The sequence below is a fragment of the Silene latifolia genome, chromosome 1 (assembly GCF_048544455.1).
Source record: "Silene latifolia isolate original U9 population chromosome 1, ASM4854445v1, whole genome shotgun sequence".
NCBI lineage: Eukaryota > Viridiplantae > Streptophyta > Magnoliopsida > Caryophyllales > Caryophyllaceae > Silene > Silene latifolia.
In genome coordinates, this window is record NC_133526.1 from 194,925,785 (window position 1) to 194,949,352 (window position 23,568).

The 23,568-nt window shown below is 38.2% G+C and overlaps 1 protein-coding gene and 1 pseudogene across 1 annotated transcript; both read right to left on the reverse strand.

Moving 5' to 3' along the window:
- On the reverse strand, positions 1-13,806 carry LOC141615055 (abscisic-aldehyde oxidase-like; annotated as a pseudogene).
- Positions 13,807-15,720: 1,914 nt separating this feature from the next.
- LOC141615067 (abscisic-aldehyde oxidase-like) lies at positions 15,721-22,449 on the reverse strand. Its single transcript, XM_074433638.1, has 10 exons — positions 22,218-22,449; positions 19,296-20,954; positions 18,902-19,161; positions 18,509-18,718; positions 18,139-18,357; positions 17,097-18,059; positions 16,833-16,928; positions 16,649-16,747; positions 16,387-16,576; positions 15,721-16,162 (listed from the first exon to the last, which is right to left on the reverse strand). The coding sequence occupies exons 1-10, from the start codon at positions 22,354-22,356 to the stop codon at positions 15,879-15,881; spliced, it is 4,119 nt and encodes a 1,372-aa protein (XP_074289739.1). The 5' UTR covers positions 22,357-22,449; the 3' UTR covers positions 15,721-15,878.
- Positions 22,450-23,568: the final 1,119 nt, after the last annotated feature.

Consider the following 23,568-nt stretch of genomic DNA (forward strand, 5'->3'; position numbering starts at 1 on the left):
TTTTTTTTTGTACTGTGATAAGATGCAGAATAATGCATCAACTGCAGAATTTATATCAAGTGACCAAGTACGGAGTAACTCACGACGAATTAACTGATAAGTGAGCTTGTCAAGTATGCTTCAACAATATTGAAGCCACAAAGCTCCTTCACAACCGGCATGGTTGCCGGAACACTCAGCTGAAACAATGACTCGTGACCGTCTAAGCCACCCCAAGAAGCAAGCTGCTTCCTAGCATCTTTGACTGCTGCCTGTACTGCACAGTGTACTGATGCTGCTAACAGCAGTGGTGGCTCTCCGGATGCTACAAAACAACGAAACAGGTAGTGAGTCAGTTCAAGAATGTCTTAATAAACTAATAATCTGATCACTGACCATATCATATACTGTAATAATTTGTGGTAACCAAATGAGAACTATCAGATACTCAAGGTCGCGCAGCACGACAGTCTTATACAAGACTTACAGTTACTGTATAAAGAAATCAAATACCCCAGAAACGTAAAGCCAAGACGTTGGATTGTTGGAATGAACGGGACGTTCACAGGAAGATCATCATAGATATACCTTTGGATGAGAGAATCCGCTTCTGGTGGTGCTCGCTGTTCATCACCTCGACATTAAATTGTTTAGGTATAGTATCGACTGTTGGGATTTTGTATGTCCATGTGCTATCAGAAGTTACTAGTCCTTCAGGATTACTTAGATACTCTTCCATCAGGAAAAACCCGATTCCTTGCACAAATGAACCTTCTATCTGTACAAATTAAATGCTAATTACATGTTAAATACAGGAATGTGTAGGCATTTTGAAAATTTGCAGCTAAAATCAACCTGTCCGAGATCAACAGCAGGATTCAGACTCTGTCCACAGTCGTAAATGATGTCAGTCCGTAAGATACTGGTTTCTCCTGTAAGAAGATTTACCTCCACCTGCAAAAACAGCACTGTAAAAACAGGAGGTGAAAGGAAAGGGACATGCACAACTGCAGACGCAAAAGTAAAAGAAAGTTTACCTCACTGACAGCAGCTCCATAATTTAAGTATTTCATGGAAGTAAATTCAGGAACATAGTAAGTACTTGCAGACAAGTTCACTGATTGCATGGCCGCCTGCAATGAGAAATGTACATCATAAGATTTGATTCAGCCATCTCCTTACCAATTTACTTAGGTTCAGTCCAAAAGTATCCATGTGTGCGTTCAAGTGTCGGACACGACTAGTAATGAAAATGGTCATAGTTTGTCATGATGTTATGTGAAAGAACTGTCTCAACGATAAGCCTACGCTCAAAGTTGAGGCTCAATCAATGACTGTATACCATAATGCAGTAGCCAGACAACCTAAAGGGAGCCCTAGGGATAGCTTTTATGGTAGCGGGTTTAAATTCCATATCATTATGTACTACTATTGAAAGATGTATCAGCTGAACTAGCTAACATCCGCACATAAAGGCCAGATAAGAGCACAATATCTTACAAGATAGCAACACAAGTCCAAGCTCAATAACATCTAAGAAAGGCATAAAACAAGTAGTTACCTGAGCAATCAATGTTTCCCAGTTGACAGTCTGCATTTGTCCCTGCAGTCGGTCTCTGACACCCGATAATCTGTCAACTAATAAACCACAGCAAATCCTAACAGCTTCACAGCTAGACTCTGAAGTAGTACTTCCAGCCGTTAAACCGCCTTGAATCATGCTTAATGTATCCGCTTGTATAACGCGTACCTTACCCAACAAGGATTCAGACCCTGGGCACTGAATCAAACCAAGACCAAATGCCGTCACTTGCTGAACCTTTGTCCATAGACCTTGTCCAAGCTCAATTCCTCCAACTTCGACCACAATCGAACCATCAGGGAGAATGCTAACTTTGCCTGGTGCTGCTCTCAGCTTAACTTCCTGAAAAATGGGTATTCTTGAAATTCCCCTTTTACTCCATTTGTGAGCGCGGTTAAAACTTTCTACCATCTCCCTTCTTAAGTAAAAATTCGAAGAAGAAGCTAGCTTATCCCAAATTAAGGGTAATGTATATTCTCCTGGCTCTCCATAACTATTTTCATAAAACAAGCTTAAGCTGTCATAAGTATGCAGGTTCCTGATTCTGACAACATCAACATCAATGGAAAGGATAGAAGCGACATTTTCAATTATGGCTTCAGCGATAAATGACCCTTGAACATCACCAGGAGCTCTCATGGCAGTTTTGCTTGGATTATTGGTTTTGCATAGTTGCGCTAACATCTGCAGCTATTCCTGCATTAATAAGTAAATCAAGATGCAAAGCTGTGATCTTCCCATCCACTTTGAATCCCACACTGTAAGTGATTTTCATTGGATGTCTTCCTCCTGCCCTTATCATATCAGTTCTGCGGTTGAGATACGTACGAACAGGACGACCAAGCTTGTGTGCCGCCAGTGCACAAGCTGTCGTAACCTGCAAGTTATGAAATTGTTTTGAGAATTACATTTCACGAACGCTACTGGTGCACCATATCAGTTTCTAAATAAAAATCGCGAAATTAACTATCGAGGTAGAGGCAAAATGCTTACAGGAAAAGCTTTATAAGCCTTCCCACCAAATCCACCTCCAACCCTTCTGGTAATGACGCGGACATTGTGTTCAGGGATTCCAAGACATCCGGCAATGGTAGTATGTAAAAGTTGTGGATGCTGAACAGAACTATAAACCACCAGACAATTATCTTCATCCGGAACAGCAAGACCAGTTTGTGTCTCCATATAGAAGAAGTATTGTGATGGAAGTCGGATCTAAAAAATAATACAAACAGGAATTCATTACAAAGTCGATATAGCACCTTCATTCAGCCAGTCACATACCTAAAATGAAAGTCATGCAAAAAAAAAAAAAAAAAAGTTACATTAAATGTACTGATGATTAATTACAGATTACAGATAAAATAATTCATTAATTTCATTTGTACCTCAGTAGAGAGAATTTTCTGCTCAGCTTTTGCCATACCCTCATCAAAGTTGCCAACTGGTGTCGGGCAGATGAAAGGTGGGATGTCGAAAAAGCTAGATCTCTCAATAGCATCTTCGACAGTTAAAATGGGAGGATCCAAATTTTCTGTGTCATACTCGACTACTGCAGTTTCTGCTGCAATATCTGCATGTTTCTGTGAATCTGCAACCTGATATCAAGGGGGGAAAAAAAACACTTAAAAAGACTTTAAAGTAGACCATTAGTCTTGTATGAGACGGTCTCACGTAAGTATATGGGTAGGTGAGTTCACATGTGAGAGTGTCTCGTATACGTTTTGTGTTAAAAGGGAACACAGCAGACCTAGAGAGATCATCAGAGTATAAGTATAACAGGAAGAATGACTTACAACAAATGCGATAAGTTCACCAGCCCATCTAGTTAGTTCATCAGCAAATAAAAACTCCTTCCCAAAAGCTGATTTGGCTCCTAGATTCTCTCCTCCATCTGGGATATCTTTATAGGTAAGAAGCGCGAGAACTCCATCTGGAAGTGATTTAGATTGGAAATGAACACCCTTTACCCTTGCTAATGGCTTTGTGCTGTACACGAATGCTCCATAGAGACAGTCCTTTGGAGAAGGAATATCATCGACATAGATGGCCTCACCTGCAGAAAATTAAACATTTTGACGCGGTTCATTTTTGGACTGGGTGGTTTCAGGTCAAGAAATCAGGTTTCTGTTTATGTTGTTCAGATCTAATTTTGGTCTCAGATCGTTATTCAGATCAGGTCATTCTGGATAGTTACAGAAACAATTAACGCGTAAAGCATACCGGATGCTTGTAGTGCAGCTCCTGTTTTTGAAACAGGTTCCCCCACAGGCCGATAATCGGTGCCAGGCACAATCACTTGCTTTGCAAGTGACAACAAAGGCTGGGAGTGACTGTTTTCATCTTCCATTCCTGACTGAGAATCATTAAATCCATTCAAACCTAATTCGGAAATTTCAAAACCAGTATCAACCAACCCATGAAGGAACTCGAAAACAAAGGCCTCTGCTAAGCTAACCCTATAAAAAGAATGCGAAGTGCCATCTTCAGGCACAATACTAGCCTTAACCAGTTTCATAGCTTCATACAGAACTTCACGGTCAAGCGTTCTTCCTTCTAGAAATTTCTCAACCTCCTTAGCCCTTATAGCGTGCCTGGTTCCATAAGATCCGAAAGCCAGCTGAATCTTGTTCATCATAAATCCATCAGAAGATTCACATTCAGAAACTTCAGCCAAGAAAGAGCCATTCAAATAAGGTAATGCATTACCCAAAGGACGTGGCGCAGCTCGATATGTTTCAAACATAACTTTAGATTGTAGCCCTGAATAAGTAGCCCTACATATCGGAATCTTGATATTTAATATTATATCTCGGTAATCTAAAGGAGGCCTTCCTAGGAATTCTTCCACAGTTATGGTTTCCCTTTTAGAACTGCTTATTATGTCGAGAGTTGTATCAACAGAAAGGAGAACAGTAGCAATATCAGAAGGGAAGCCGCATCTTTGCGCCATAGCTAGATTTCCACCAAGGCTAGCTGAATTTCTGATGGATCTAGAAGCAATTTTCTCGAAATGGTTGGCAATTTTACTTAAAACCAAATTATTTTGGCTACCTTCCTTCAGTTCTATAATGGCTTTCGAGATTGAAACCACTGACCCAAATATGACACCGGTAGAATCCTTCTTAATTATTGAGAGCTCATGAATGCTCTTCAGATCTATATATGTGTCATAGTCTGCCAGTTCCTTATAGTAACCTGATCCCGTATTGCTAACGACTATTTTCACACGGTCCACTTCATAGCTCTTAAGTGACTGCAGAATGCTTTGGAGTTCCTCAATGGTAGAAGGGTTATACCAAGAAAATCTCCCTGAATTCAGCAGAAGATTAAACTTCAATTCATCCTTCAGAAACTTAGGAAATGTCGATTTCTGACAATTTGGATCATATAATGGCAGCTTTTTCACCTTAACGTCGTAACTGTCTTCTTTCTGCCAAAAGGAGTTTAATCCCAGATCCTCAATGTCCACATCATTTGCAAAGCTTTTACAGACATCTGTAATCGGTCTATAACCAGTACATCTACAGAGATTTCCTGCAATAGCCGTTTCAGCTTCAGAAACTGTAATCTTTGAAAACCCGGGAGTGGGATTAGGCCGATCACTCTTATCAGCATTAAGGATGGCAGAAAATAGAGAAACACACATTCCAGGGGTACAAAAGCCGCACTGAGAGGCGTGAAAACCTGCAAGTCTTTGGTGTATTGCATGAAATCCATCTTTGCTATTCCCGAGGCCTTCAGTCGTAGTGATTGCGCAATTGTGTATGCTGCAGAGTAGTGTCAGGCATGAATTTATAGAGTAATCCTCCACCTGATCATGAATCGGATCATATTTGGATAGTAGCACAGCACATGCACCACAGCCACCTGCAATTTGTAAGAAACAGAATTAGCTATTAATTAGTTCTCTGCACCATCTTACTTAGTATTCATAGCTAATTAACACAAACTATTTTGCATAAAGCTAGTCATCCAAAGTAGTCAGCACATGTACTTACCAGTACTGGTAATAAACCGAACACAAACACTGCCAAACTTGATATACAAGTAAATTTCAGAATGACTAATTTCGCCAATGACGGATATATACTAACGGCTGAAGTGATCTCTAATTCATTGTCTTGTACAAAAATCCATAATATGGATATTCATCATTATCACGGTTTGCAGTCCGCACAGAACTACTGTATGTGTATATTGTCATCATAACAACAGCAATAAAGAACAGTATAGCAACGCCTAAAACCTCCGTCTATAAAAAAAGTAAATGGATCAGATGTTCTCAACCTCTCTCATGTTGAAAACCCGGATAGGCTAGTTCCATAGAGGACTCTTCGTCTTAACAGCTTTGAACATTCATTTTTTCGCTTTATACACGAGACATTCGGACATGGTTACATACTCTTTATAATCCAATCAAGCCAAAACATAGAATTTTTGCTAAATACAACACTTATACACTTGTAACCGAGTCCAAGCAACAAAGCTTAGACGAAAACTAATTAAACATTGTTCACAGAATCCGCAAATATTTGTGCTCGTCTTGGTCTAGGGTAAAACGGTTTTTACACTAAATTGGCGTAAAACCATCCATCAAAGACATAATATTGATAGATGAACCATCTCAACCAAAATCTTAAGGTGATGATTGAGGTCCAACAATTATATTTATTTCCTATTAACTAGAACCCTCACTAAATCATGGCTAGTTAATCTCGCAGACAAAATTACTTTATCCCACACATTTTGCCCCTAAATTCCATAACTACCCTTCATCTTAAAAAAAAAAAGAATTGAATAGAGTTATCTCCATTCTCTCTCTCAAAATCTAACCAATTCGGCAATAGCTCAACAATTATGGATCATAATTTGTAGAGATCACCGGTAATTTCTTCGTTTCATCAACAATTTTATTAATAAACCTATCTTTTAATCGATCTAATTAATGTTCTATTTTAGAAAAAAAGGGATTTTTTTTACAATTAGGGTTTGAATTTATGATGGATTACAATTTACAAACCTAATTAATTACGAACAATTAGAACATGAATAATTGTTTGTTTAACAACTTTGAGTGAACAAATCAAGTGCTAGAGAAAGTGGAAAACATGTTTGACAATTCTGCAAAACCATGATGTGATAGTTTACAATTGTAAAATCAGACCACGAACGGAAATAGCGAGTGATTATCTTTGCCAGAGATACCCACGAACGGTCATCAACCACATCGCCATCAACCTTCCGTCGCTGAAGTCGGTTCAGTTTCCAGGTGGGGCTTGATGGTCCGTCGATTTGGGAATTTTTGTATTTTTTAATTCGGTTTTTGATTTGTCCCTCTCTTGGTGGACCTGAGAAATGGGAGGGTATATTCGGAATAAGGCGGCAAAATGTGCGGGATTTGGTAAAATTGTGTGCGGGATTTAGCATGTAGGGCATGGGAGGATGTTTAGGCTTTGCTCTTTCATATACGGATTTTACTCTTTAACAAACGTTTTTTTCATAAAGTTTTCCTACTCTACCCTTTTCCTAAATCTAAACAAATTAGGTTTTTTTATATACCATTTTCCCTAAAATTAAAACCTAATTCTTCTAAAACTTGAACAATGAATTACAATTCTCCAAATTCTTCAATTAATGAAGTAATACTAATTTATTTAGCAATTATTAAAAACTTGTTTATTAATTATTTTGTCCTAAAATTAATCACACTAAAAGTTCTGAAAATTTTAGATTATCGAATGAAAATGTTGTAGTACGTTTCTATTCTTTGATGTTTGTACTCTCTCTATGTCAAACAGCAACCGAGATGTACAGCCGGTCATTCAAAAGGATAAATGACATGCATGTATTGACATACTAGTAGTTTTTATGGAATCAAATTGGTCATAACAGCTTTCGAGCTTTATTAATCTTTGATGAAGACATACTTGTGGACTTGTTGGTGGTCCTTTCTTCTGTCTGGCGTGGGTTCGGCAGATGTGAGGTCGGCCGGAGTGACGGGTTTCCGGCAAGGTGATGGTTAATGGAGGTGTGTGGTGGTTAATGGAGATGGATGGTGGTGATTTGATTGGGTAAAGGAATGTAGAAATCAGAAGGGTAATATTGTAAACTACATATGTGAAAGAGTAAAAGGGTATGTGAAAAAGTAATACCGATCTTATTTCTCTTTCATTCTTGCTCTTTCATGTACAAGTTTTACTCTATTATGTACATTTTTCCATAACTTTTCCATTAACTACCCTTTTCCTACACCGACCAAAAAAGTTCTCTCCTTTTGTCTTCCTCTAAAAAATTAATCAAATTTTCAGCAAATTAAACAATTGTACATCTTAATTCTCACATAATCGGGTAATAATTCGATTCATCAATTAGGCATTCAATTATAGTATCAAATTAATTACATACAACTAAATTAGAGTAATTTATACAAATAGGATTATGGCGTCGTTACAAACGCACTCATTTGAGTTTCATGAATACGAGAAACAACTAAAAAGATTAAAGAACAAGGTTACTTTGAATTTTTAGCATTCTGATCTCGTTTTGTGAAACCTGATGTCTACCATTTGAAGGTTGACCATTCACAAATTGCACAAAATGCCTGTCAATTTATTCGCGCGAATTGAACAAAAATGCCAGTCAATTTGAGGAGGCCTTCATTTGTTATCAAAGGATTCGTATAATTTCAATGGTGATTTAAGAAGCCCTAAGTTCGTTGTTAGGAACGGTGTCAATGGTGAAGGGGTGGCAGCACAGTGTAGGAGGGGTGGTTGTTGGGAGGTGGTGGGAGGGAGTAAAAAGGAGAGATTTCAAATAGTTAGAAAATTGAAAAAGAGGGAAGTTGAAATGAGAAGGTACAATGGGTAATCATATACAATTATACAGGATTAAGTAAATCGTGTACATGAAAGAGCAACACCCTTCCCTTTATCCCGAATCTTCCCGATTATTTATTTACCTTTTTAATTTTTGGTGAGGGGTATTTTAATCCGGTAAACAAAATGGGTTTGGTGTAGTGGTTGCTCACTCCATCCCAGGTCAGGGCCCTGCCCATGGGAATAGAGCAAATTCTTTAGCCAACCGTTTACCTCTTCGTGAAAGCACCCGTGACGAGGGAATTATACATTGTTACCGACGGTGAACATCCCGTTTACACCCAAAAAAAAAAACATTACCACGCAAAAGTGACACGATTGACTTTCTAAAAATTAAAGTTAATGTTTTACTGAGTCCGTTTTTGAAATAATGCTCAAAAATAAAAGAATTGTCGTTTTTGGTCGGTTTTGAAAATAATTATCGAAATGGTGTCCACGTAGGCTCGTTTTTTACGAGCCTGTATGGGGTTTAAACACGTCATACGTATTGGCATGTTTAATTGAGAGAACACGCCATTACATATGGCGTGTTTAGGCAGTCCAAAATTAAAACCACAAGTCAGTAGCAACATAAGGAAACAAAGGGAACACGCCATTACGAATGACGTGTCTTTTGACATAAACACGCCATTACGTATGGCGTGTTTTAGCAGCTCTATTTTTCAGCCCAAGTGCAGTGGCTGTGTTTTTGGAAAGAAAGAGAACCCGCCATTACGTATGGCGTGTCTTCTCAAAGAAACCCGCCAATACGTATGGCGTGTTTAAAGAGAATCTTTTTTTTTTAACAACTTTCTTTTCCCCATCACTTTCTACCACAAAACACACACCATTCACCATCTCCGCCTCTCAAACTGCTCAAGTGCGATACAACAAACCTCACTCCCCTTCTTATTTCTTCACCTCACACTCATCTCCGGCGAATCTCCGGCGTGTCTCCGGCATTATATTGGGTTTTTGCTTTTCAAATACATTCTACCTAATTAGTAAGGTAATCTAATTCTTTTAACTTATTTAATTTCATCTTTTGAATGTAGATTTAGCTTATTTTGTCTTCATTGTTGGTAATTATGTTGTTTTGTGCCTAGATCTACAACTTATATGTGTTAATTTAAGGTTGTTTAAAAAAAACCCCAAATTTTCGAAACCCTAATTAGGTAGGATGAACGATTTATGATTTTTAATTGTTGTTTAGGTATGTGTTCCGGGTGTAATTTCAGAGCAGTTATACGTTACCACCCGTGCTTGTAGAATGACGTCTTTAGTTGGATCCTCCTTGCGGTCTCCTGAAACGATGAACAAACTGAGGGCTCGGCTTTGGACCGAGCGAACTCACTCCGACGCTCAAGTCAGTAAACTTAGAGAGATAAGTTGTTGTTACTTGGCGAAGTACGTATTGTAGAGAGATAAGGAAGATATTACCAGATGAATAGTGATTCTTAGGTTAAATTGTGGATTATTCCGGTCCTTTCCTCAATGAAGGTTGAGGAGTATTTATAGACTTTCACCTTTTGTCACGTAGTGGCCAAGTGGCCAAGTGGCTAGCAGGTGGAAAGACTGATCTGCCCTCGGCCGAGGGACCCATGGCAGGCCGGCGGGCCCTGTTGACTCACCGCCGAGGGGTCTTGGATATGAGTTCGCGGATGTGTGCCCCGGCTGGCTAGCCGCCGTGGCCGGGACATAGGTGACAGGCCGTCGGGTTGCATCGGTTAGGCTTTCTAAGTCGTTGACTTGCTTGTGGATATCTTTGACCTTGTTTAATATGTTGACTTGGTCAGCGGGTGCAGAATATGCCCCATCAGTATGTATTTTAGGGAAATTAGGTTATTGGTAGTTGATTTATACTAAATTTGTTCAATTTTTTTTTATAGAATGGAAATTTGTGATTTTCCTCTTATTTGTTATTGGGATGGAGAAGTGTTGGAGCAAAATGGATGTGTAACTTATAGAGGAGGGAATCAATGTTTTATTCTAGCTAGTACAAAGATGACATATCTTGAATTAGTTGAAGAGATATATAAGGGAATCGGTGTTCAAAGTTTGGGTACTCAATTGAAGGTAATGATGAAATTTCCAAGTGCCGGGTGTTTCAAAATTGTTCCCCTTAATAATGAGGGAGCCTTTAAAGCGTTATGGGCAAGTATTCGTCATTCACATGCTCCTTCAATGGACATATTTGTAGAAGTTTCTACTAGTCAAATTGTCACTCCTACACCAAGTATTAGGCTAGATGATGTTGCTCAATTTGTTTCACTTCAAACTAATGACGTAAATGATGGGGAATTTTATGGTAACTTAGAAGGTGATGAGATTGATGAGGAATTGGCAATACTTGATGAGAATTTGTTGGCAAATGAAGAAGATGGTGATGATGATCTTGTCTTTGCTAGTGCTCCCATTGTTGAGTTTAATAAGATTGATCAATTAGATGAGGATGAATTGAATAGCTGGAAAACTTGGGAAAATATGGTAAGATATGAACATGGGAAAGAGTTTGCGGTTGGACAAGTGTTCCCAAACAAAGCTTCACTTAGCGATGAGGTGACATCATATTGTGTTAAAGCAAATCAATTTTTCAAAGTTGCCGAATCAAAGCCTAATACTATTACCTTCAAATGTGGCCGGATTCCTACACCATGTAATTGGCGGTTAAGGGCTACACAAAAAGACTTTCATTCTGAAGTTTTTATCATTGTGACATACAAAGGTCCTCATGATGAGTCTTGTGTTTGTGACATGGTACCTCAAGACCACATCAATTTGAAACGATGGAGGCCGGAAACCCATTCATTTCACTTGACTATTGGCGAGGCTACTGTGACCTTGCAAGATGTTCAAGTGTTGTTAGGGCTACGGATTAGAGGGGATATTGTTAGTGGACCAACCGCTTATAATTGGCCCTTGTTAATAACTGAACTCTTAGGCAAAACACCTGGTAGTGAAGACCTTAAGGGGGCTTCTTTGAGGATTGGTTGGTTGTTAAAACAATTTAGTGGTCTTCCGGAAGATGCAAATGAAGATGTTCTACATCAATACGTGAGGGCATATTTGCTTATCTTAATGGCCACTATCATGTTTCCGGATAAGAGTGGTAATGACATTCAAGTTGTTTATTTGCCTTTGTTGAGGGATTTGACCAACTTAGATAATTACTCTTGGGGAAGTGCCGTACTTGCTACTTTATATTGCAATTTATGTAGAGCAAGCAACGTGAAGTCCAAAGACATTGGAGGCCCCCTTGTTCTATTGCAATTGTGGGCATGGGAGAGGATTAGTATTGGTCGACCTACACTCATGAGACCCGTTAATGCTACCCATCATGGACCGAACCCATTAGGTTCTCAACATCAAATCAGGATTGACTCATTGGGTCGTAGGTGGGCAAGTGTGAATCGTAAGAGGCCGGAAGGGGTGACCACACTAATTGGGTATAGGGATGCTTTTGATTCAATGCGACATGATCAGTTTACATGGCAACCTTACACCCGACAGATTTTGTCTTTTTTGCCCGAGTTTTGTTATGATGACTCCGACAATTGGACAGTGATGGCACCTATGATTTGTTTCGACATTGTTGAGTGGCATTTTCCTAATAGGGTAGCTCGTCAATTTGGGTGGAAACAATTTATCCCTTTAAACTCTAATACCGAACCAAACTTGCACAAAGTTGACAAAAGAGGTGCCTCTTCACGGAATTGGATAGAAAAACATCAACCCTACATATCAAATTGGGTTAGGAGGGGTGATTTTCGGTTCCGTGGTGAAGAGGATGATATTGAAATGAGATACTACGACCCTTACATGGTTTGGTACCGGGATCGCACTATTCTTCGCTTGAACCCTTTCCCCCCACAAGCTACTTATCAAGCACCATTTGGAGCCACACAATATCTTGTAAGTACACTTAATATACTTGTCTTAAAATTCTTAACCAATATATCATAAAATGTGATTTTCTTATACTACTTATTTTGTTTTAGGCGCATGGTTTCGTCAATGTCCATAATACATGTGATAAGGAGCTTCGACAAATGCCTCTTGAGGTGCCTCCTCATTTCCGCACAATGGTTTCACACCTACGGGACTACCCCTCTCAATCGCTTGAACATGTAGGCTATTCTCATCTCCTTCAACCAACCGTAGAACCAAGGGAAGAAAGTTCACCAATGGTTCAAGAGTCCCTCGACTCAATGAATGTGGATGACGATGCACCATTGGTTCAATACACTAGGAGGGCTAGACGCTCTAAGTCATCCATGTCGGCTAGACACTCTATGTCTTCCATGCCTTCCATGTCTTCAATGCCGGTCATGTCTTCAATGCCTTCCATGTCTTCAATGTCACCCGTCAATGAACAAGGTACCCCGGAGCCTAAGAAAGGGTTTTGGAGTCGCATTCGAGGAAAAAGCAAGAAGAAGACTTGATGACTTGATGTAATAGTTAGAGGATTAATGGTTTGTTTGACATTTTAGATGGTTAATTTGTTTGACATTTTAGTTGTAAAACTTAGAATTTAATCCCCTTGTGCGAAGCTTATGTGGTGTGTAAACTCGGTTTTTATTTATAATAGGCAATGGTTTGTGTTGTCCTTTGCATTGTTGAGCATTGTTGAGTTTGGTTTTTTTTTTTGGCAAAGGAAAGAAATGAGGACGAAGGAAATTTGTGCAGCAATGAAAAAAAAAAAAAAAGGAAACTGGAAGAACACGCCATAGCTAATGACGGGTTTCAAGAGGAAGACACGCCATTACGTATGGCGTGTTTAATATTTGAGATTTTACCAGCTACTGGAAAGGGGCTAAAAATTGTGCTGCTTAAACACGCCATAGCTAATGGCGTGTTTTCTTCTTAAGACACGCCATACGTAATGGCGTGTTTCCTTTGCTTATATTATTCAGCTACTGACTTTGGGTTAGAATTTTAGACTGCCTAAACACGCCATATCTAATGGCGTGTTCTTTGAAGTAAACACGCCAATACGTATGGCGTGTTTAAGCCCCATACAGGCTCGTCAAAAACGAGCCTACGTGGACACCATTTCGGTAAATGTTTCAAAACCGACCCAAAACGACAATTTTTTTATTTTTGAGCATTATTTCAAAAACGGACTCTGTTTTACTCCATCATCTCTAACATTTAATTTACCGCATACTTCAAATTTTGGTTATGTCACTTACGGAGTAATTATCTATGGTATGTCGTACCCAAACATAACATAATAGTATAACACTAACCTTCTCCGCAACCAAGCTTGACACCTTTGAACCGGGTTCGAGTACGTAAAAACTCAAGCAAAGTACTTGAAGGATGAATACTTGGTATCTCAAATCTTTCTCCATTAATCGCAAACACTAAATTACCTATCTTCTCCATTTTTTAAAGATTAAACTTTAGGCCACTAAATTAAATAAAGATAAACCACCTTTTATTTAACTTTTCAAGTTGATCATTGTCTCATAGTTCATGCTCGTCAGTTCATGTAGTAACAATCAGAAATAAAGGTCAAATGTCAAATGTCATATGTCATTTTTTGTTGAGTGGGTAGGAAAATGGTCAAAATACCACCCCAGATTTTATTCCTTTTTGACTAAACACTAGATTTTGAGTTGTGAATTGAAAAGTGCACTTTAGAGGAATGATTTGTACAATTGTCCTAGAAAATCCCCCCTACTACTAAGAGAATAAAAACTCTTAGTAGTTTTCCCGCCTAAAAAAATAACCTCTCAAAACTATATATGAAAACAATATTACATTTATATTTACCTATTTTACAAGAAACAATTATTATCCCTAATTTATTAGTATACAATCATTTCCATAAATGTTATCCTTCACCAGTTACACTCTAAAATTACCCAAATCTTCTTTTTATAGTATTATCCTTTATCAGTTAGACTCTAAATATGGTTTTCTAAATGACGTAACAAATTTTTATTTATTTTCTTTATTAAAAATAAAAAATAAAAATAAAAAATATTAGTTAATTATTTGTAAATTGTCTTTTTAAATGAGTAGTATACTGTTTTTACCTATTTCCGTTATAAGGTAATACGCATTTTAATTAGATCTTACATTGCTTAATTTTATTTTGTGTCATATTATATAACGATATAACATTATAGTGTTATTTTTAACAGTAAAGTAAAAAACAGTTTCAGACAAAAATAACTCAACTTAAAGTGTGTTTTGATGGTAATAAACTTTCATTTTCTACCTCTTACTAAGATTATACAGTATTTAGTACTCCATACATTATAACATTAAACTCCAAGTATAGTTAATTTATACAATTATTAATTTAATAAGAAAATTTCTTTATAAAACAAATCTAAAAAATACCGTGCAGTAGCACGGGAACTATACTAGTTAGGTTATCATTTTTTATGGGGAGGAGATCAGGAGAGTGAAAGGCAATGACTTTTAATCCGAGGAGAAGAATGCATAGAAACTTGATAAAATTGATAAAATTTCATTATTGCATGGAAACTTGAATAAAATTGATAAAATTTTGTCTCATCCGTTTCATTATAGATGGATATTATTCGTCTAAAATTGTAGACGGATAATTGCTCTCTCACAAAATGCAAATAGTAGGCTTCTCATAAGCATCCGCGCAAATGGATTGTTCGGTTTAAGTGACTCAAGTGCACCATATAATTTATTTTAGGACGGGTCATTTTTTTATTCGGGTGAATTTCGAATGTGTAGTTGTCGAGTCATTTGAGGTTCAGGTTACTTTAGGAGTTGGCGGGTGGGGTAGACTCTGATCGGGTCATTTTCAGATATGGGTCACTTTGAATTCGATTGTTTTCATTTTGGTTAGTAACTTTAATTAGGATTTCAAAGTAGGATTCGGGTGAATTTCGAATGACAAGTACAATTAGACCTGGTAATTGTGGTAAATGGTCCAATTGATTTGGTTGAGGATAAGATTAAATCGGTTTAATTCAATCGCGTTGATATTAGTTTTGGTGTCAGTTCGATTTCGATTGAGTTCATTTTGTTTAGTAACTTTAATCGATTTGTAATATTTCATGTGAGGTATGGTTCGGGATGAGTCAATATTAGATTAATTGAGTTTCGAGTCCTAATTTTCTTTAAAGGAGCCTAAAACAAAAGTAGCTTAAATATAACTCAGATTTTAAATTTTAATGTAATAATTCATCATACCATATTATTAATGGCTTGCCTGAAATCCATAGAATATTCGGGATAAATACCCAATTTTAATTGGGAGATAAGTACTAGGGAATTAATTATTTGTGTAATGACCGACTTGATTATAAATTTGACATATAAGGGTAATGATTTATGATTACTTTCATCTTGTCCTCCATAATGTATGATTTATGATAACTTTCATCTTGTCCTCCATAATGTTCCCCCCAACTGACGTATGAAAATTTCGAAGTTTTAGTTAAGATTTTACAAACTTTTTTGAGGTTACCTTATACTATTACCCATTCACCCCCGCAAAAATATTTTGTCCCTATCGACTTTAAATCCTGGCTCCGCCCCTGATTAGCGAGTGAATTCTTCAAGTATGCTTCAACAACATTCAAGCCACAAAGCTCCTTCACAACAGGCATGGTTGCCGGAACACTCAACTGAAACAAAGACTCGTGGCCGTCTAACCCACCCCAAGAAGCGAGCTGCTTCCTAGCGTCTTTGACTGCTGCTCGTACTGCACAGTGTACTGATGCTGCTAACAGCAGTGGTGGCTCTCCGGATGCTACAAAACAACGAAACACACAGTGGATCAGTTTCTAATCTTATCACAGATCATATCATATGAGAATCTGATGATAAAATGAGAAATATTCGATATTGTGGTCTCAAAGTAAGACGATCTTATACAAGACTAACTATTACCATAGAAAGAACTACCCAGAAAGGTAAAGCGAAGGCGCTGCAATTAACAGGAATTCACAGAAAGATGAATTTAGAGCATATTACATTTGGATGAGAGAATCCGCTTCTGGTGGTGCCCGCTGTTCATCACCTCGACATTAAATTGTTTAGGTATAGTATCGACTGTCGGGATTTTGTATGTCCATGTGCTATCAGAAGTTACTAGTCCATCAGAATTACTTAGATACTCTTCCATCAGGAAAAACCCGATTCCTTGGACAAATGAACCTTCTATCTGTACGAATAAAATGTTAATTCTTCTTACAGGTATGTGTAGGAATTTTGTAAACTTTGAGCGAAAATCAACCTGTCCGAGATCAACAGCAGGATTTAGACTCTGTCCACAGTCGTAAATGATGTCAGTCCGTAAGATACTGGTTTCTCCTGTAAGAAGATTTACCTCTACCTGCGAAAAAAAAAACTGAAGATAAGAAGGAGAATAAGGAAAGGGCCAAGCACAACTGCAGACGCAAAAGTAAAAGAAAGTTTACCTCACTGACAGCAGCTCCATAATTTAAGTATTTATTGGAAGTAACCTCAGGCACAAAGTATGTACTTGCAGACAAACTCACTGAATGCATGGCCGCCTGCAATGAAAAACTAACATCATAAGACTTGATTCAGCCATCTCCTTTCCAATTTACCTAGACTCGGTCTAAAGTATCTGACATGTGTGTGGTCAAATGTCGGACAAGACTATGAAATGAAAACAGTCGTAATTTATCTTGACAATATCTGAATGAACAAGTAGTTACCGCTATCAATGTTTCCCAATTGACAGTGTCCATTTGTCCCTGCAGTCTCTCTTTGACAGCAGATAATCTTTCAACCAATAAACCACAACAAATCCTAACAGCTTCACAGCTAGACTCTGAAGTAGTACTTCCGGATGTTAACCCTCCTTGAATCATGCTTAATGTATCTGCTTGTATAACGCGTACCTTACCTAACAAGGTATCGGACCCTGCGCACTGTATCAAGCCAAGACCAAATGCAGTCACTTGCTGAACCTTTGTCCATAGACCTTGTCCAAGCTCAATTCCTCCAACTTCAACCACAATCGAACCATCAGGGAGAATGCTAACTTTGCCAGGTGTTGCCATCAGCGTAACTTCCTGAAAAATGGGTATTCTTGAAATTCCTCTTTTACTCCATTTGTGAGTGCGGTTAAAATTTTCTACCATCTCCCTTCTTAAGTAAAAATTCGAAGAGGAAGCTAGCTTATCCCAAATTAAGGGTAATGTATACTCTACTGCATCTCCATAACTATTCTCATAAAACAAGCTTAAGCTTTCGTAAGTGTGCAGGTTCCTGATTCTGACAACATCAACATCCATGGAAAGGGCTGACGCGACATTTTCTATTATAGCTTCAGCGATAAATGACCCTTGAATATCACCAGGAGCTCTCATGGAAGTTTTGCTTGGATGGTTGGTTTTGCATAGTTTGATATCAAATGATAAAGCACCCCAGTCATACTTCTTCAATCCGCCTATGAAGCAAAGCGGTATAATAGCGCTAACATCTGGAGCTATTCCTGCATTAATCAGTAAATCAAGATGCAAGGCTGTGATCTTCCCATCTGCTTTAAATCCAACACTGTAAGTGATTTTCATTGGATGTCTTCCTCCTGCCCTTATCATATCAGTTTTGCGGTTAAGATACGTCCTAACAGGACGACGAAGCTTGTGTGCTGCAAGTGCACAAGCTGTCGCAACCTATGAGGCATGAAATTCCTTGAGAATTTTGTTATACAAAAATCGCGAGTTAATATCAAGGTAGAAGCAAAATGCTTACAGGCAAAGCTTTATAAGCCTTCCCACCAAATCCACCTCCAACTCTTCTGGTAATGACGCGAACCTTGTGTTCAGGGATTCCAAGACATCCGGCAATGGTAGTATGTAAAAATTGTGGAGCCTGAACAGAACTATAAACCACCAGACAATTATCTTCATCCGGAACAGCAAGAGCAGTTTGTGTCTCCATATAGAAGAAGTATTGTGACGGAAGTCTGATCTAAAAATAAATAAAACAGCAAGAGCAGTTTGTGCCGCCAGTCACAGGCCGAAAATGAAAGTCATGCAACTAAAAATTAATTGAAGCAAAAAAAATATTATGTGATTGTCTTGTGTTTAGCCAAAGCATAACTTATTAAACTCGTGGATACCTCAGTCGAGAGAATTGTTTGCTCAGCTTCTGCCATACCCTCAGCAAAGTTACCAACTGGTTTCGGGCAAATAAAAGGTGGGATGTCGAAAAAGCTAGATCTCTCGACAGCATCTTCAACAGTTAAAATGGGAGGATCCAAATTTTCTGTGTCATACTCGACTACTGCAGTTTCTGCTGCAATATCTGCATGTTTCTGTGAATCTGCGACCTGATATCAAGATAAAGAAAAAACAGACTTTAATTAGACCATCAGTCTTGTATGAGACGGTCTCACATAAGTATATGGGTTAGTGAGTTTACATGTGAGACTGTCTTGTATACGTTTTGTGTTAAAAAGGAAACACAGCAGACCTAGAGAGCTCATCAGAGTATAACAAGAAGAATGACTTACAACTAATGCGATAAGTTCACCAGCACACCTAGTGAGTTCATCAGCAAATAATGACTCGTTTCCAAAAGGTGATTTGTTTCCTAGATTCTCCCCTCCTTCAGGGATATCTTTATAAGTAATAACTGCGAGAACTCCGTCTGGAAGTGAATTAGATTGGAATTGCACACTCTTTACCCTTGCCAATGGCTTCGTGCTGTACACGAATGCTCCATAGAGACAGTCATTTGGAGAAGGAATATCATCTACATAGATGGCCTCACCTGCAGAAGATTAAACATTTTGACGCGGTTCATTTTTGGACCGGGTGGTTTCAGGTCAAGAAATCAGGTCTAATTTTGGTCTCAGATTGGGTCATTCATAATAGTTAGAGAAACAATTAACGCGTAAAGCATACCAGATGCTTGTAGTGCAGCTCCTGTTTTTGAAACAGGTTCCCCCACAGGACGATAATCGGTGCCAGGTACAATCACTTGCTTTGCAAGTGACATCAAAGGCTGGGAGTGACTGTTTTCATCCTCCAACAGTCCATCTCCAATTCCCGACTGAAAATCATTAAATCCATTCAAACCCAATTCGGAAATTTCAAAACCAGTATCAACCAGCCCATGAAGAAACTCGAAAACAAAGGCCTCTGCTAAGCTAACCCTATAAGATGAATGTGAAGTGCCATCTTCTGGCACAATACTAGCCCGAACCAACTTCATAGCTTCATATAGAACTTCACGGTCAAGCGTTTTTCCTTCTAGAAACTTCTCAACCTCCTTAGCCCTAATAGCATGCCTGGTTCCATATGAGCCGAAAGACAACTGAATCTTGTTCATCATATACCCATCAGAAGATTCACATTCAGAAACCTCAGCCAAGAAAGAAGCATTCAAATAAGGTAATGCATTACCCAAAGGACGAGGCGCAGCTCGATATGTTTCAAACATAATTTTAGATTGTAGCCCTGAATTAGTACTGCAATTAGGAATTTTGATGGATAGTATTATATCTTTGGAACCTAAAGGAGGCTTTTCTAAGAATTCTTCCATAGTTATGGTTTCCCTTTTAGAACTGCTTATTATGTCGAGAGTTGTATCAACAGAAAGGAGAACAGTAGCAATATCAGAAGGGAAGCCGCGTCTTTGCGCCATAGCTAGATTTCCACCAAGGCTAGCTGAATTTCTGATGGATCTAGACGCAATTTTCTCGAAATGGTTGGCAATTTTACTCAAAACCAAACTATCCTGGCTATCTTCCTTCAGTTCTGCAATGGCTTTCGAAATAGAAACAACTGAACCGAAAATGACACCAGTAGAGTCCTTCTTAACTATCGAGAGTTCATGAATGTTCTTCAAATCTATATATGTATCATAGTCTGCTAGTTCCTTATAGTAACCTGAACCCGTATTACTGACGACTATTTTCACACGGTCCACTTCATTGGTCTTAACTGACTGCAGAATGCTTTGGAGTTCCTTAATGGTAGAAGGGCTATACCAAGAAAATCTCCCCGAATCCAGTAGAAGATTAAACTTCAATTCATCCTTCAAAAACTTAGGAAATGTCGATTTCTGACAACTCGGATCATATAATGGTAGCTTTTTCACCTTAACGTCGTAACTGTCCTCTTTCTGCCAAAAGGAGTTTAATCCCAGATCCTCAATGTCCACATCATTTGCAAAGCTTTTACAGACATCTGTAATCGGTCTATAACCAGTACATCTACAGAGATTTCCGGCAATAGCCCTTTCAGCCTCAGAAACTGTAATCTTTGAAAACCCGGGAGAGGGATCAGGCCGATTACTCTTATCAGCATTAAGAATGGCAGAAAATAGAGAAACACACATTCCAGGGGTACAAAAGCCGCACTGAGAAGCATGAAAACCTGCAATTCTTTGATGTATGGCATGAAATCCGTCTATGCTATTCCCGAGGCCTTCAGTCGTAGTGATTGCGCAATTGTGTATGCTGCAAAGTAGTGTCAGGCATGAATTTATAGAGTAATCCTCCACCTGATCATGAACCGGATCATATTTGGATAGTAGCACAGCACATGCACCACAACCACCTGCATATGGCAATTAATGCTATTAACAGAACTACCTATTAATCAGTACTTTGCACATCATAGGGAGATATCAGCTTGATTATAGAGGACTCGGAATGAAAATTAGTCGAAAATCATGTCAACCAACTGCTATTTCATAATCTAAGAAGCGCATACAACTTAGGGAGACATCAGCTTGATTATATCATTCTATACAGCCAAACTCACACAACTCTTCATCTTTCTAGCTTAGAATATAGAACCTTCATTTTTTCGCTTTATATTCGCTTCACACACTACACACTCGGACATGGGTTACATACTGTTTACAAACAAGCAAAAACATACAGCTAAATACAGCCATTACAATACTTGTATACTTGTAGCCGAGTTCAATCAACATAGCTTCTTATATTTCTACTCGAGTTGGTCTGATGTAAAATTTTCCGACACAAAATGAGAGTAAAACCATCCGAAGACATACACACTAATAGGAATAATTATAATAGTTGAGACTCAACCATCACCTTAAGGTTTTGGTTAAAATGGTTCATCTATCATGGTATCAGAGCCAGTGTGACCATAGGTCACGGGTTTGAATCCACGAAGTGGAATTTCAGCACACGGTACGGGAGACTGTGGGGACTGTGCACTAACCACTCTTCAAGCCCAATGGGCATTTGAGTGAGGGAGCGTAATAGGAATAACTATAACTAGTTTTAAACCCGTGCAAAATTGCACGGGTTTATATTTAGGACGGTATGAATGTTTTTTGATGAATATTTTATTTTTACAATTCAATTGTAATTATCTAATAGTTATATATCAATGATCTACATGTTTTACTAAGACCGCCTTACACAAAAAATTACTGTTTATGCTCACACACCATACAATCCAATAAATAATTAACGGATGAATGAAATTTCATCAACTTTCCTTGCAATAAAGTGTCAAAACTAGTGACGGATCTAAGGAGAGCTAGCAAGAGTGCCATTGTCGACTCGTTAATCGATCTTATCATTATTATCTCAAACCGAAGATGTTTTAGTCTAGTGGTTAAGACGGAGGTATTGTGGACAATAGGTCTCAGGTTCGAATCCCCCTCCCCTCTATTATAATGCGACTAAGTGCGCTTCGATTTACCAAAAAAAATCATTATTATTTCTAACATTTATTACAATCTTCAAATATTGGATCCGCCACCCAACTATCAACGACATGCACCTCACACATACACGTACGTCCAAACAGGCAAACATAACATAACAGTATAACACTAACCTTCACCGCAACCAAGCTTGACACCTTTGAACCGGGTTCGAGTACGTAAAAACTCAAGCAAAGTAGTTGAAGGATGAACACTTGGTATTTCAAATCTTTCTCCATTAATCGCAAACACCAAATTACCTACATTGCCCATTTTATTTTTTCTAAGCTAAGCTTTAAGCCACTAAATAAAGACACATAAATCTTTTATTTATCTTTCAAGTTGATCGTTAGTTATTTTATGGTTCATGTTAATCAAGTAGTAACAATCAAACGGTCACTATCATAAATAAAGGGCAATTGTCATTAAAATGTGTAATTAAGGAATGATAAAAGTTAAAACCGCCAGATTTTGCTTTGCGAAATTAAAATGTGTACTTTAAAGGAAAGATGATGAAAAAACATAGTCCTACTGTAGTTAATAATTATGGCTAGACCCGGCAAATGAATTGTTCGGGTTGGGTCAATACTCAATACCATTATACTCCCTTCGATAATGTAAACATAAGCAAGAAGTGATTTAAGAAAAAGTGGAAAAGTGAGGGGTAAATTAGGAAATATTAATTAGGGTCACATGAGTTTAGGTGGATTAAATAAGTAGTTGGTGAGTGCCGAGTGGTTGAGTGGATGTTAAAGTTGTAAATAGTTAGTGGATATAAGAGTAATTTAGTTATTTTTCATGCCAAATATGGTATGTTACCATTGGTGTGGTTCATCCATTTTAGGTAAGTGTTACCACCCATCTGAATCGGAGGGAGTACAATTTATTTTGAGTCGGATCGGTTTGTGGTTTGGATGAATATCGAATGTATTGTTGTTGGATTATTCCGAGTTCAGGTTATTACGGGTTGGATAACCTCTAATCGATTCATTTTCATTTTTCAGGTATGGATCACCTCGGGTCCAATTTTTTTCAGAATAGTCAGATTTGAAACATGTCCTCTGAGGGGCTATTTTTTAGGGTATTGCTCTTTCACATACGCCTTTTACTCTTTCACATACGTAGTTTACAATGTTACCCTTTTCATTTCTTTCTCCTTTTACCCATTCAAAAAAAATTCTCCCTTTCATAAACCCCTTCACCATTAAATTACTACCATCTATCTCCATTAACCACCACACACCTCCATTAACCAACACCTCGCCGGAAATCCAAAGTAAAACTAAAATTAAAAATAATCAATAATGATTTTGAAAAAAAAAATAATAATAATAATAAAAAGAAAAGAAAAAAGAAACGTATTGATGAACAAATAACAGTAACCCAGTAACCCCTCCCCTCCCCTCCCCAACACTCCCCCTCCCCTGCACTCCCCTTCCCCCTCACTATCACTCTCCTCCTCCCCAACACTCCCCCTCCCCTGCA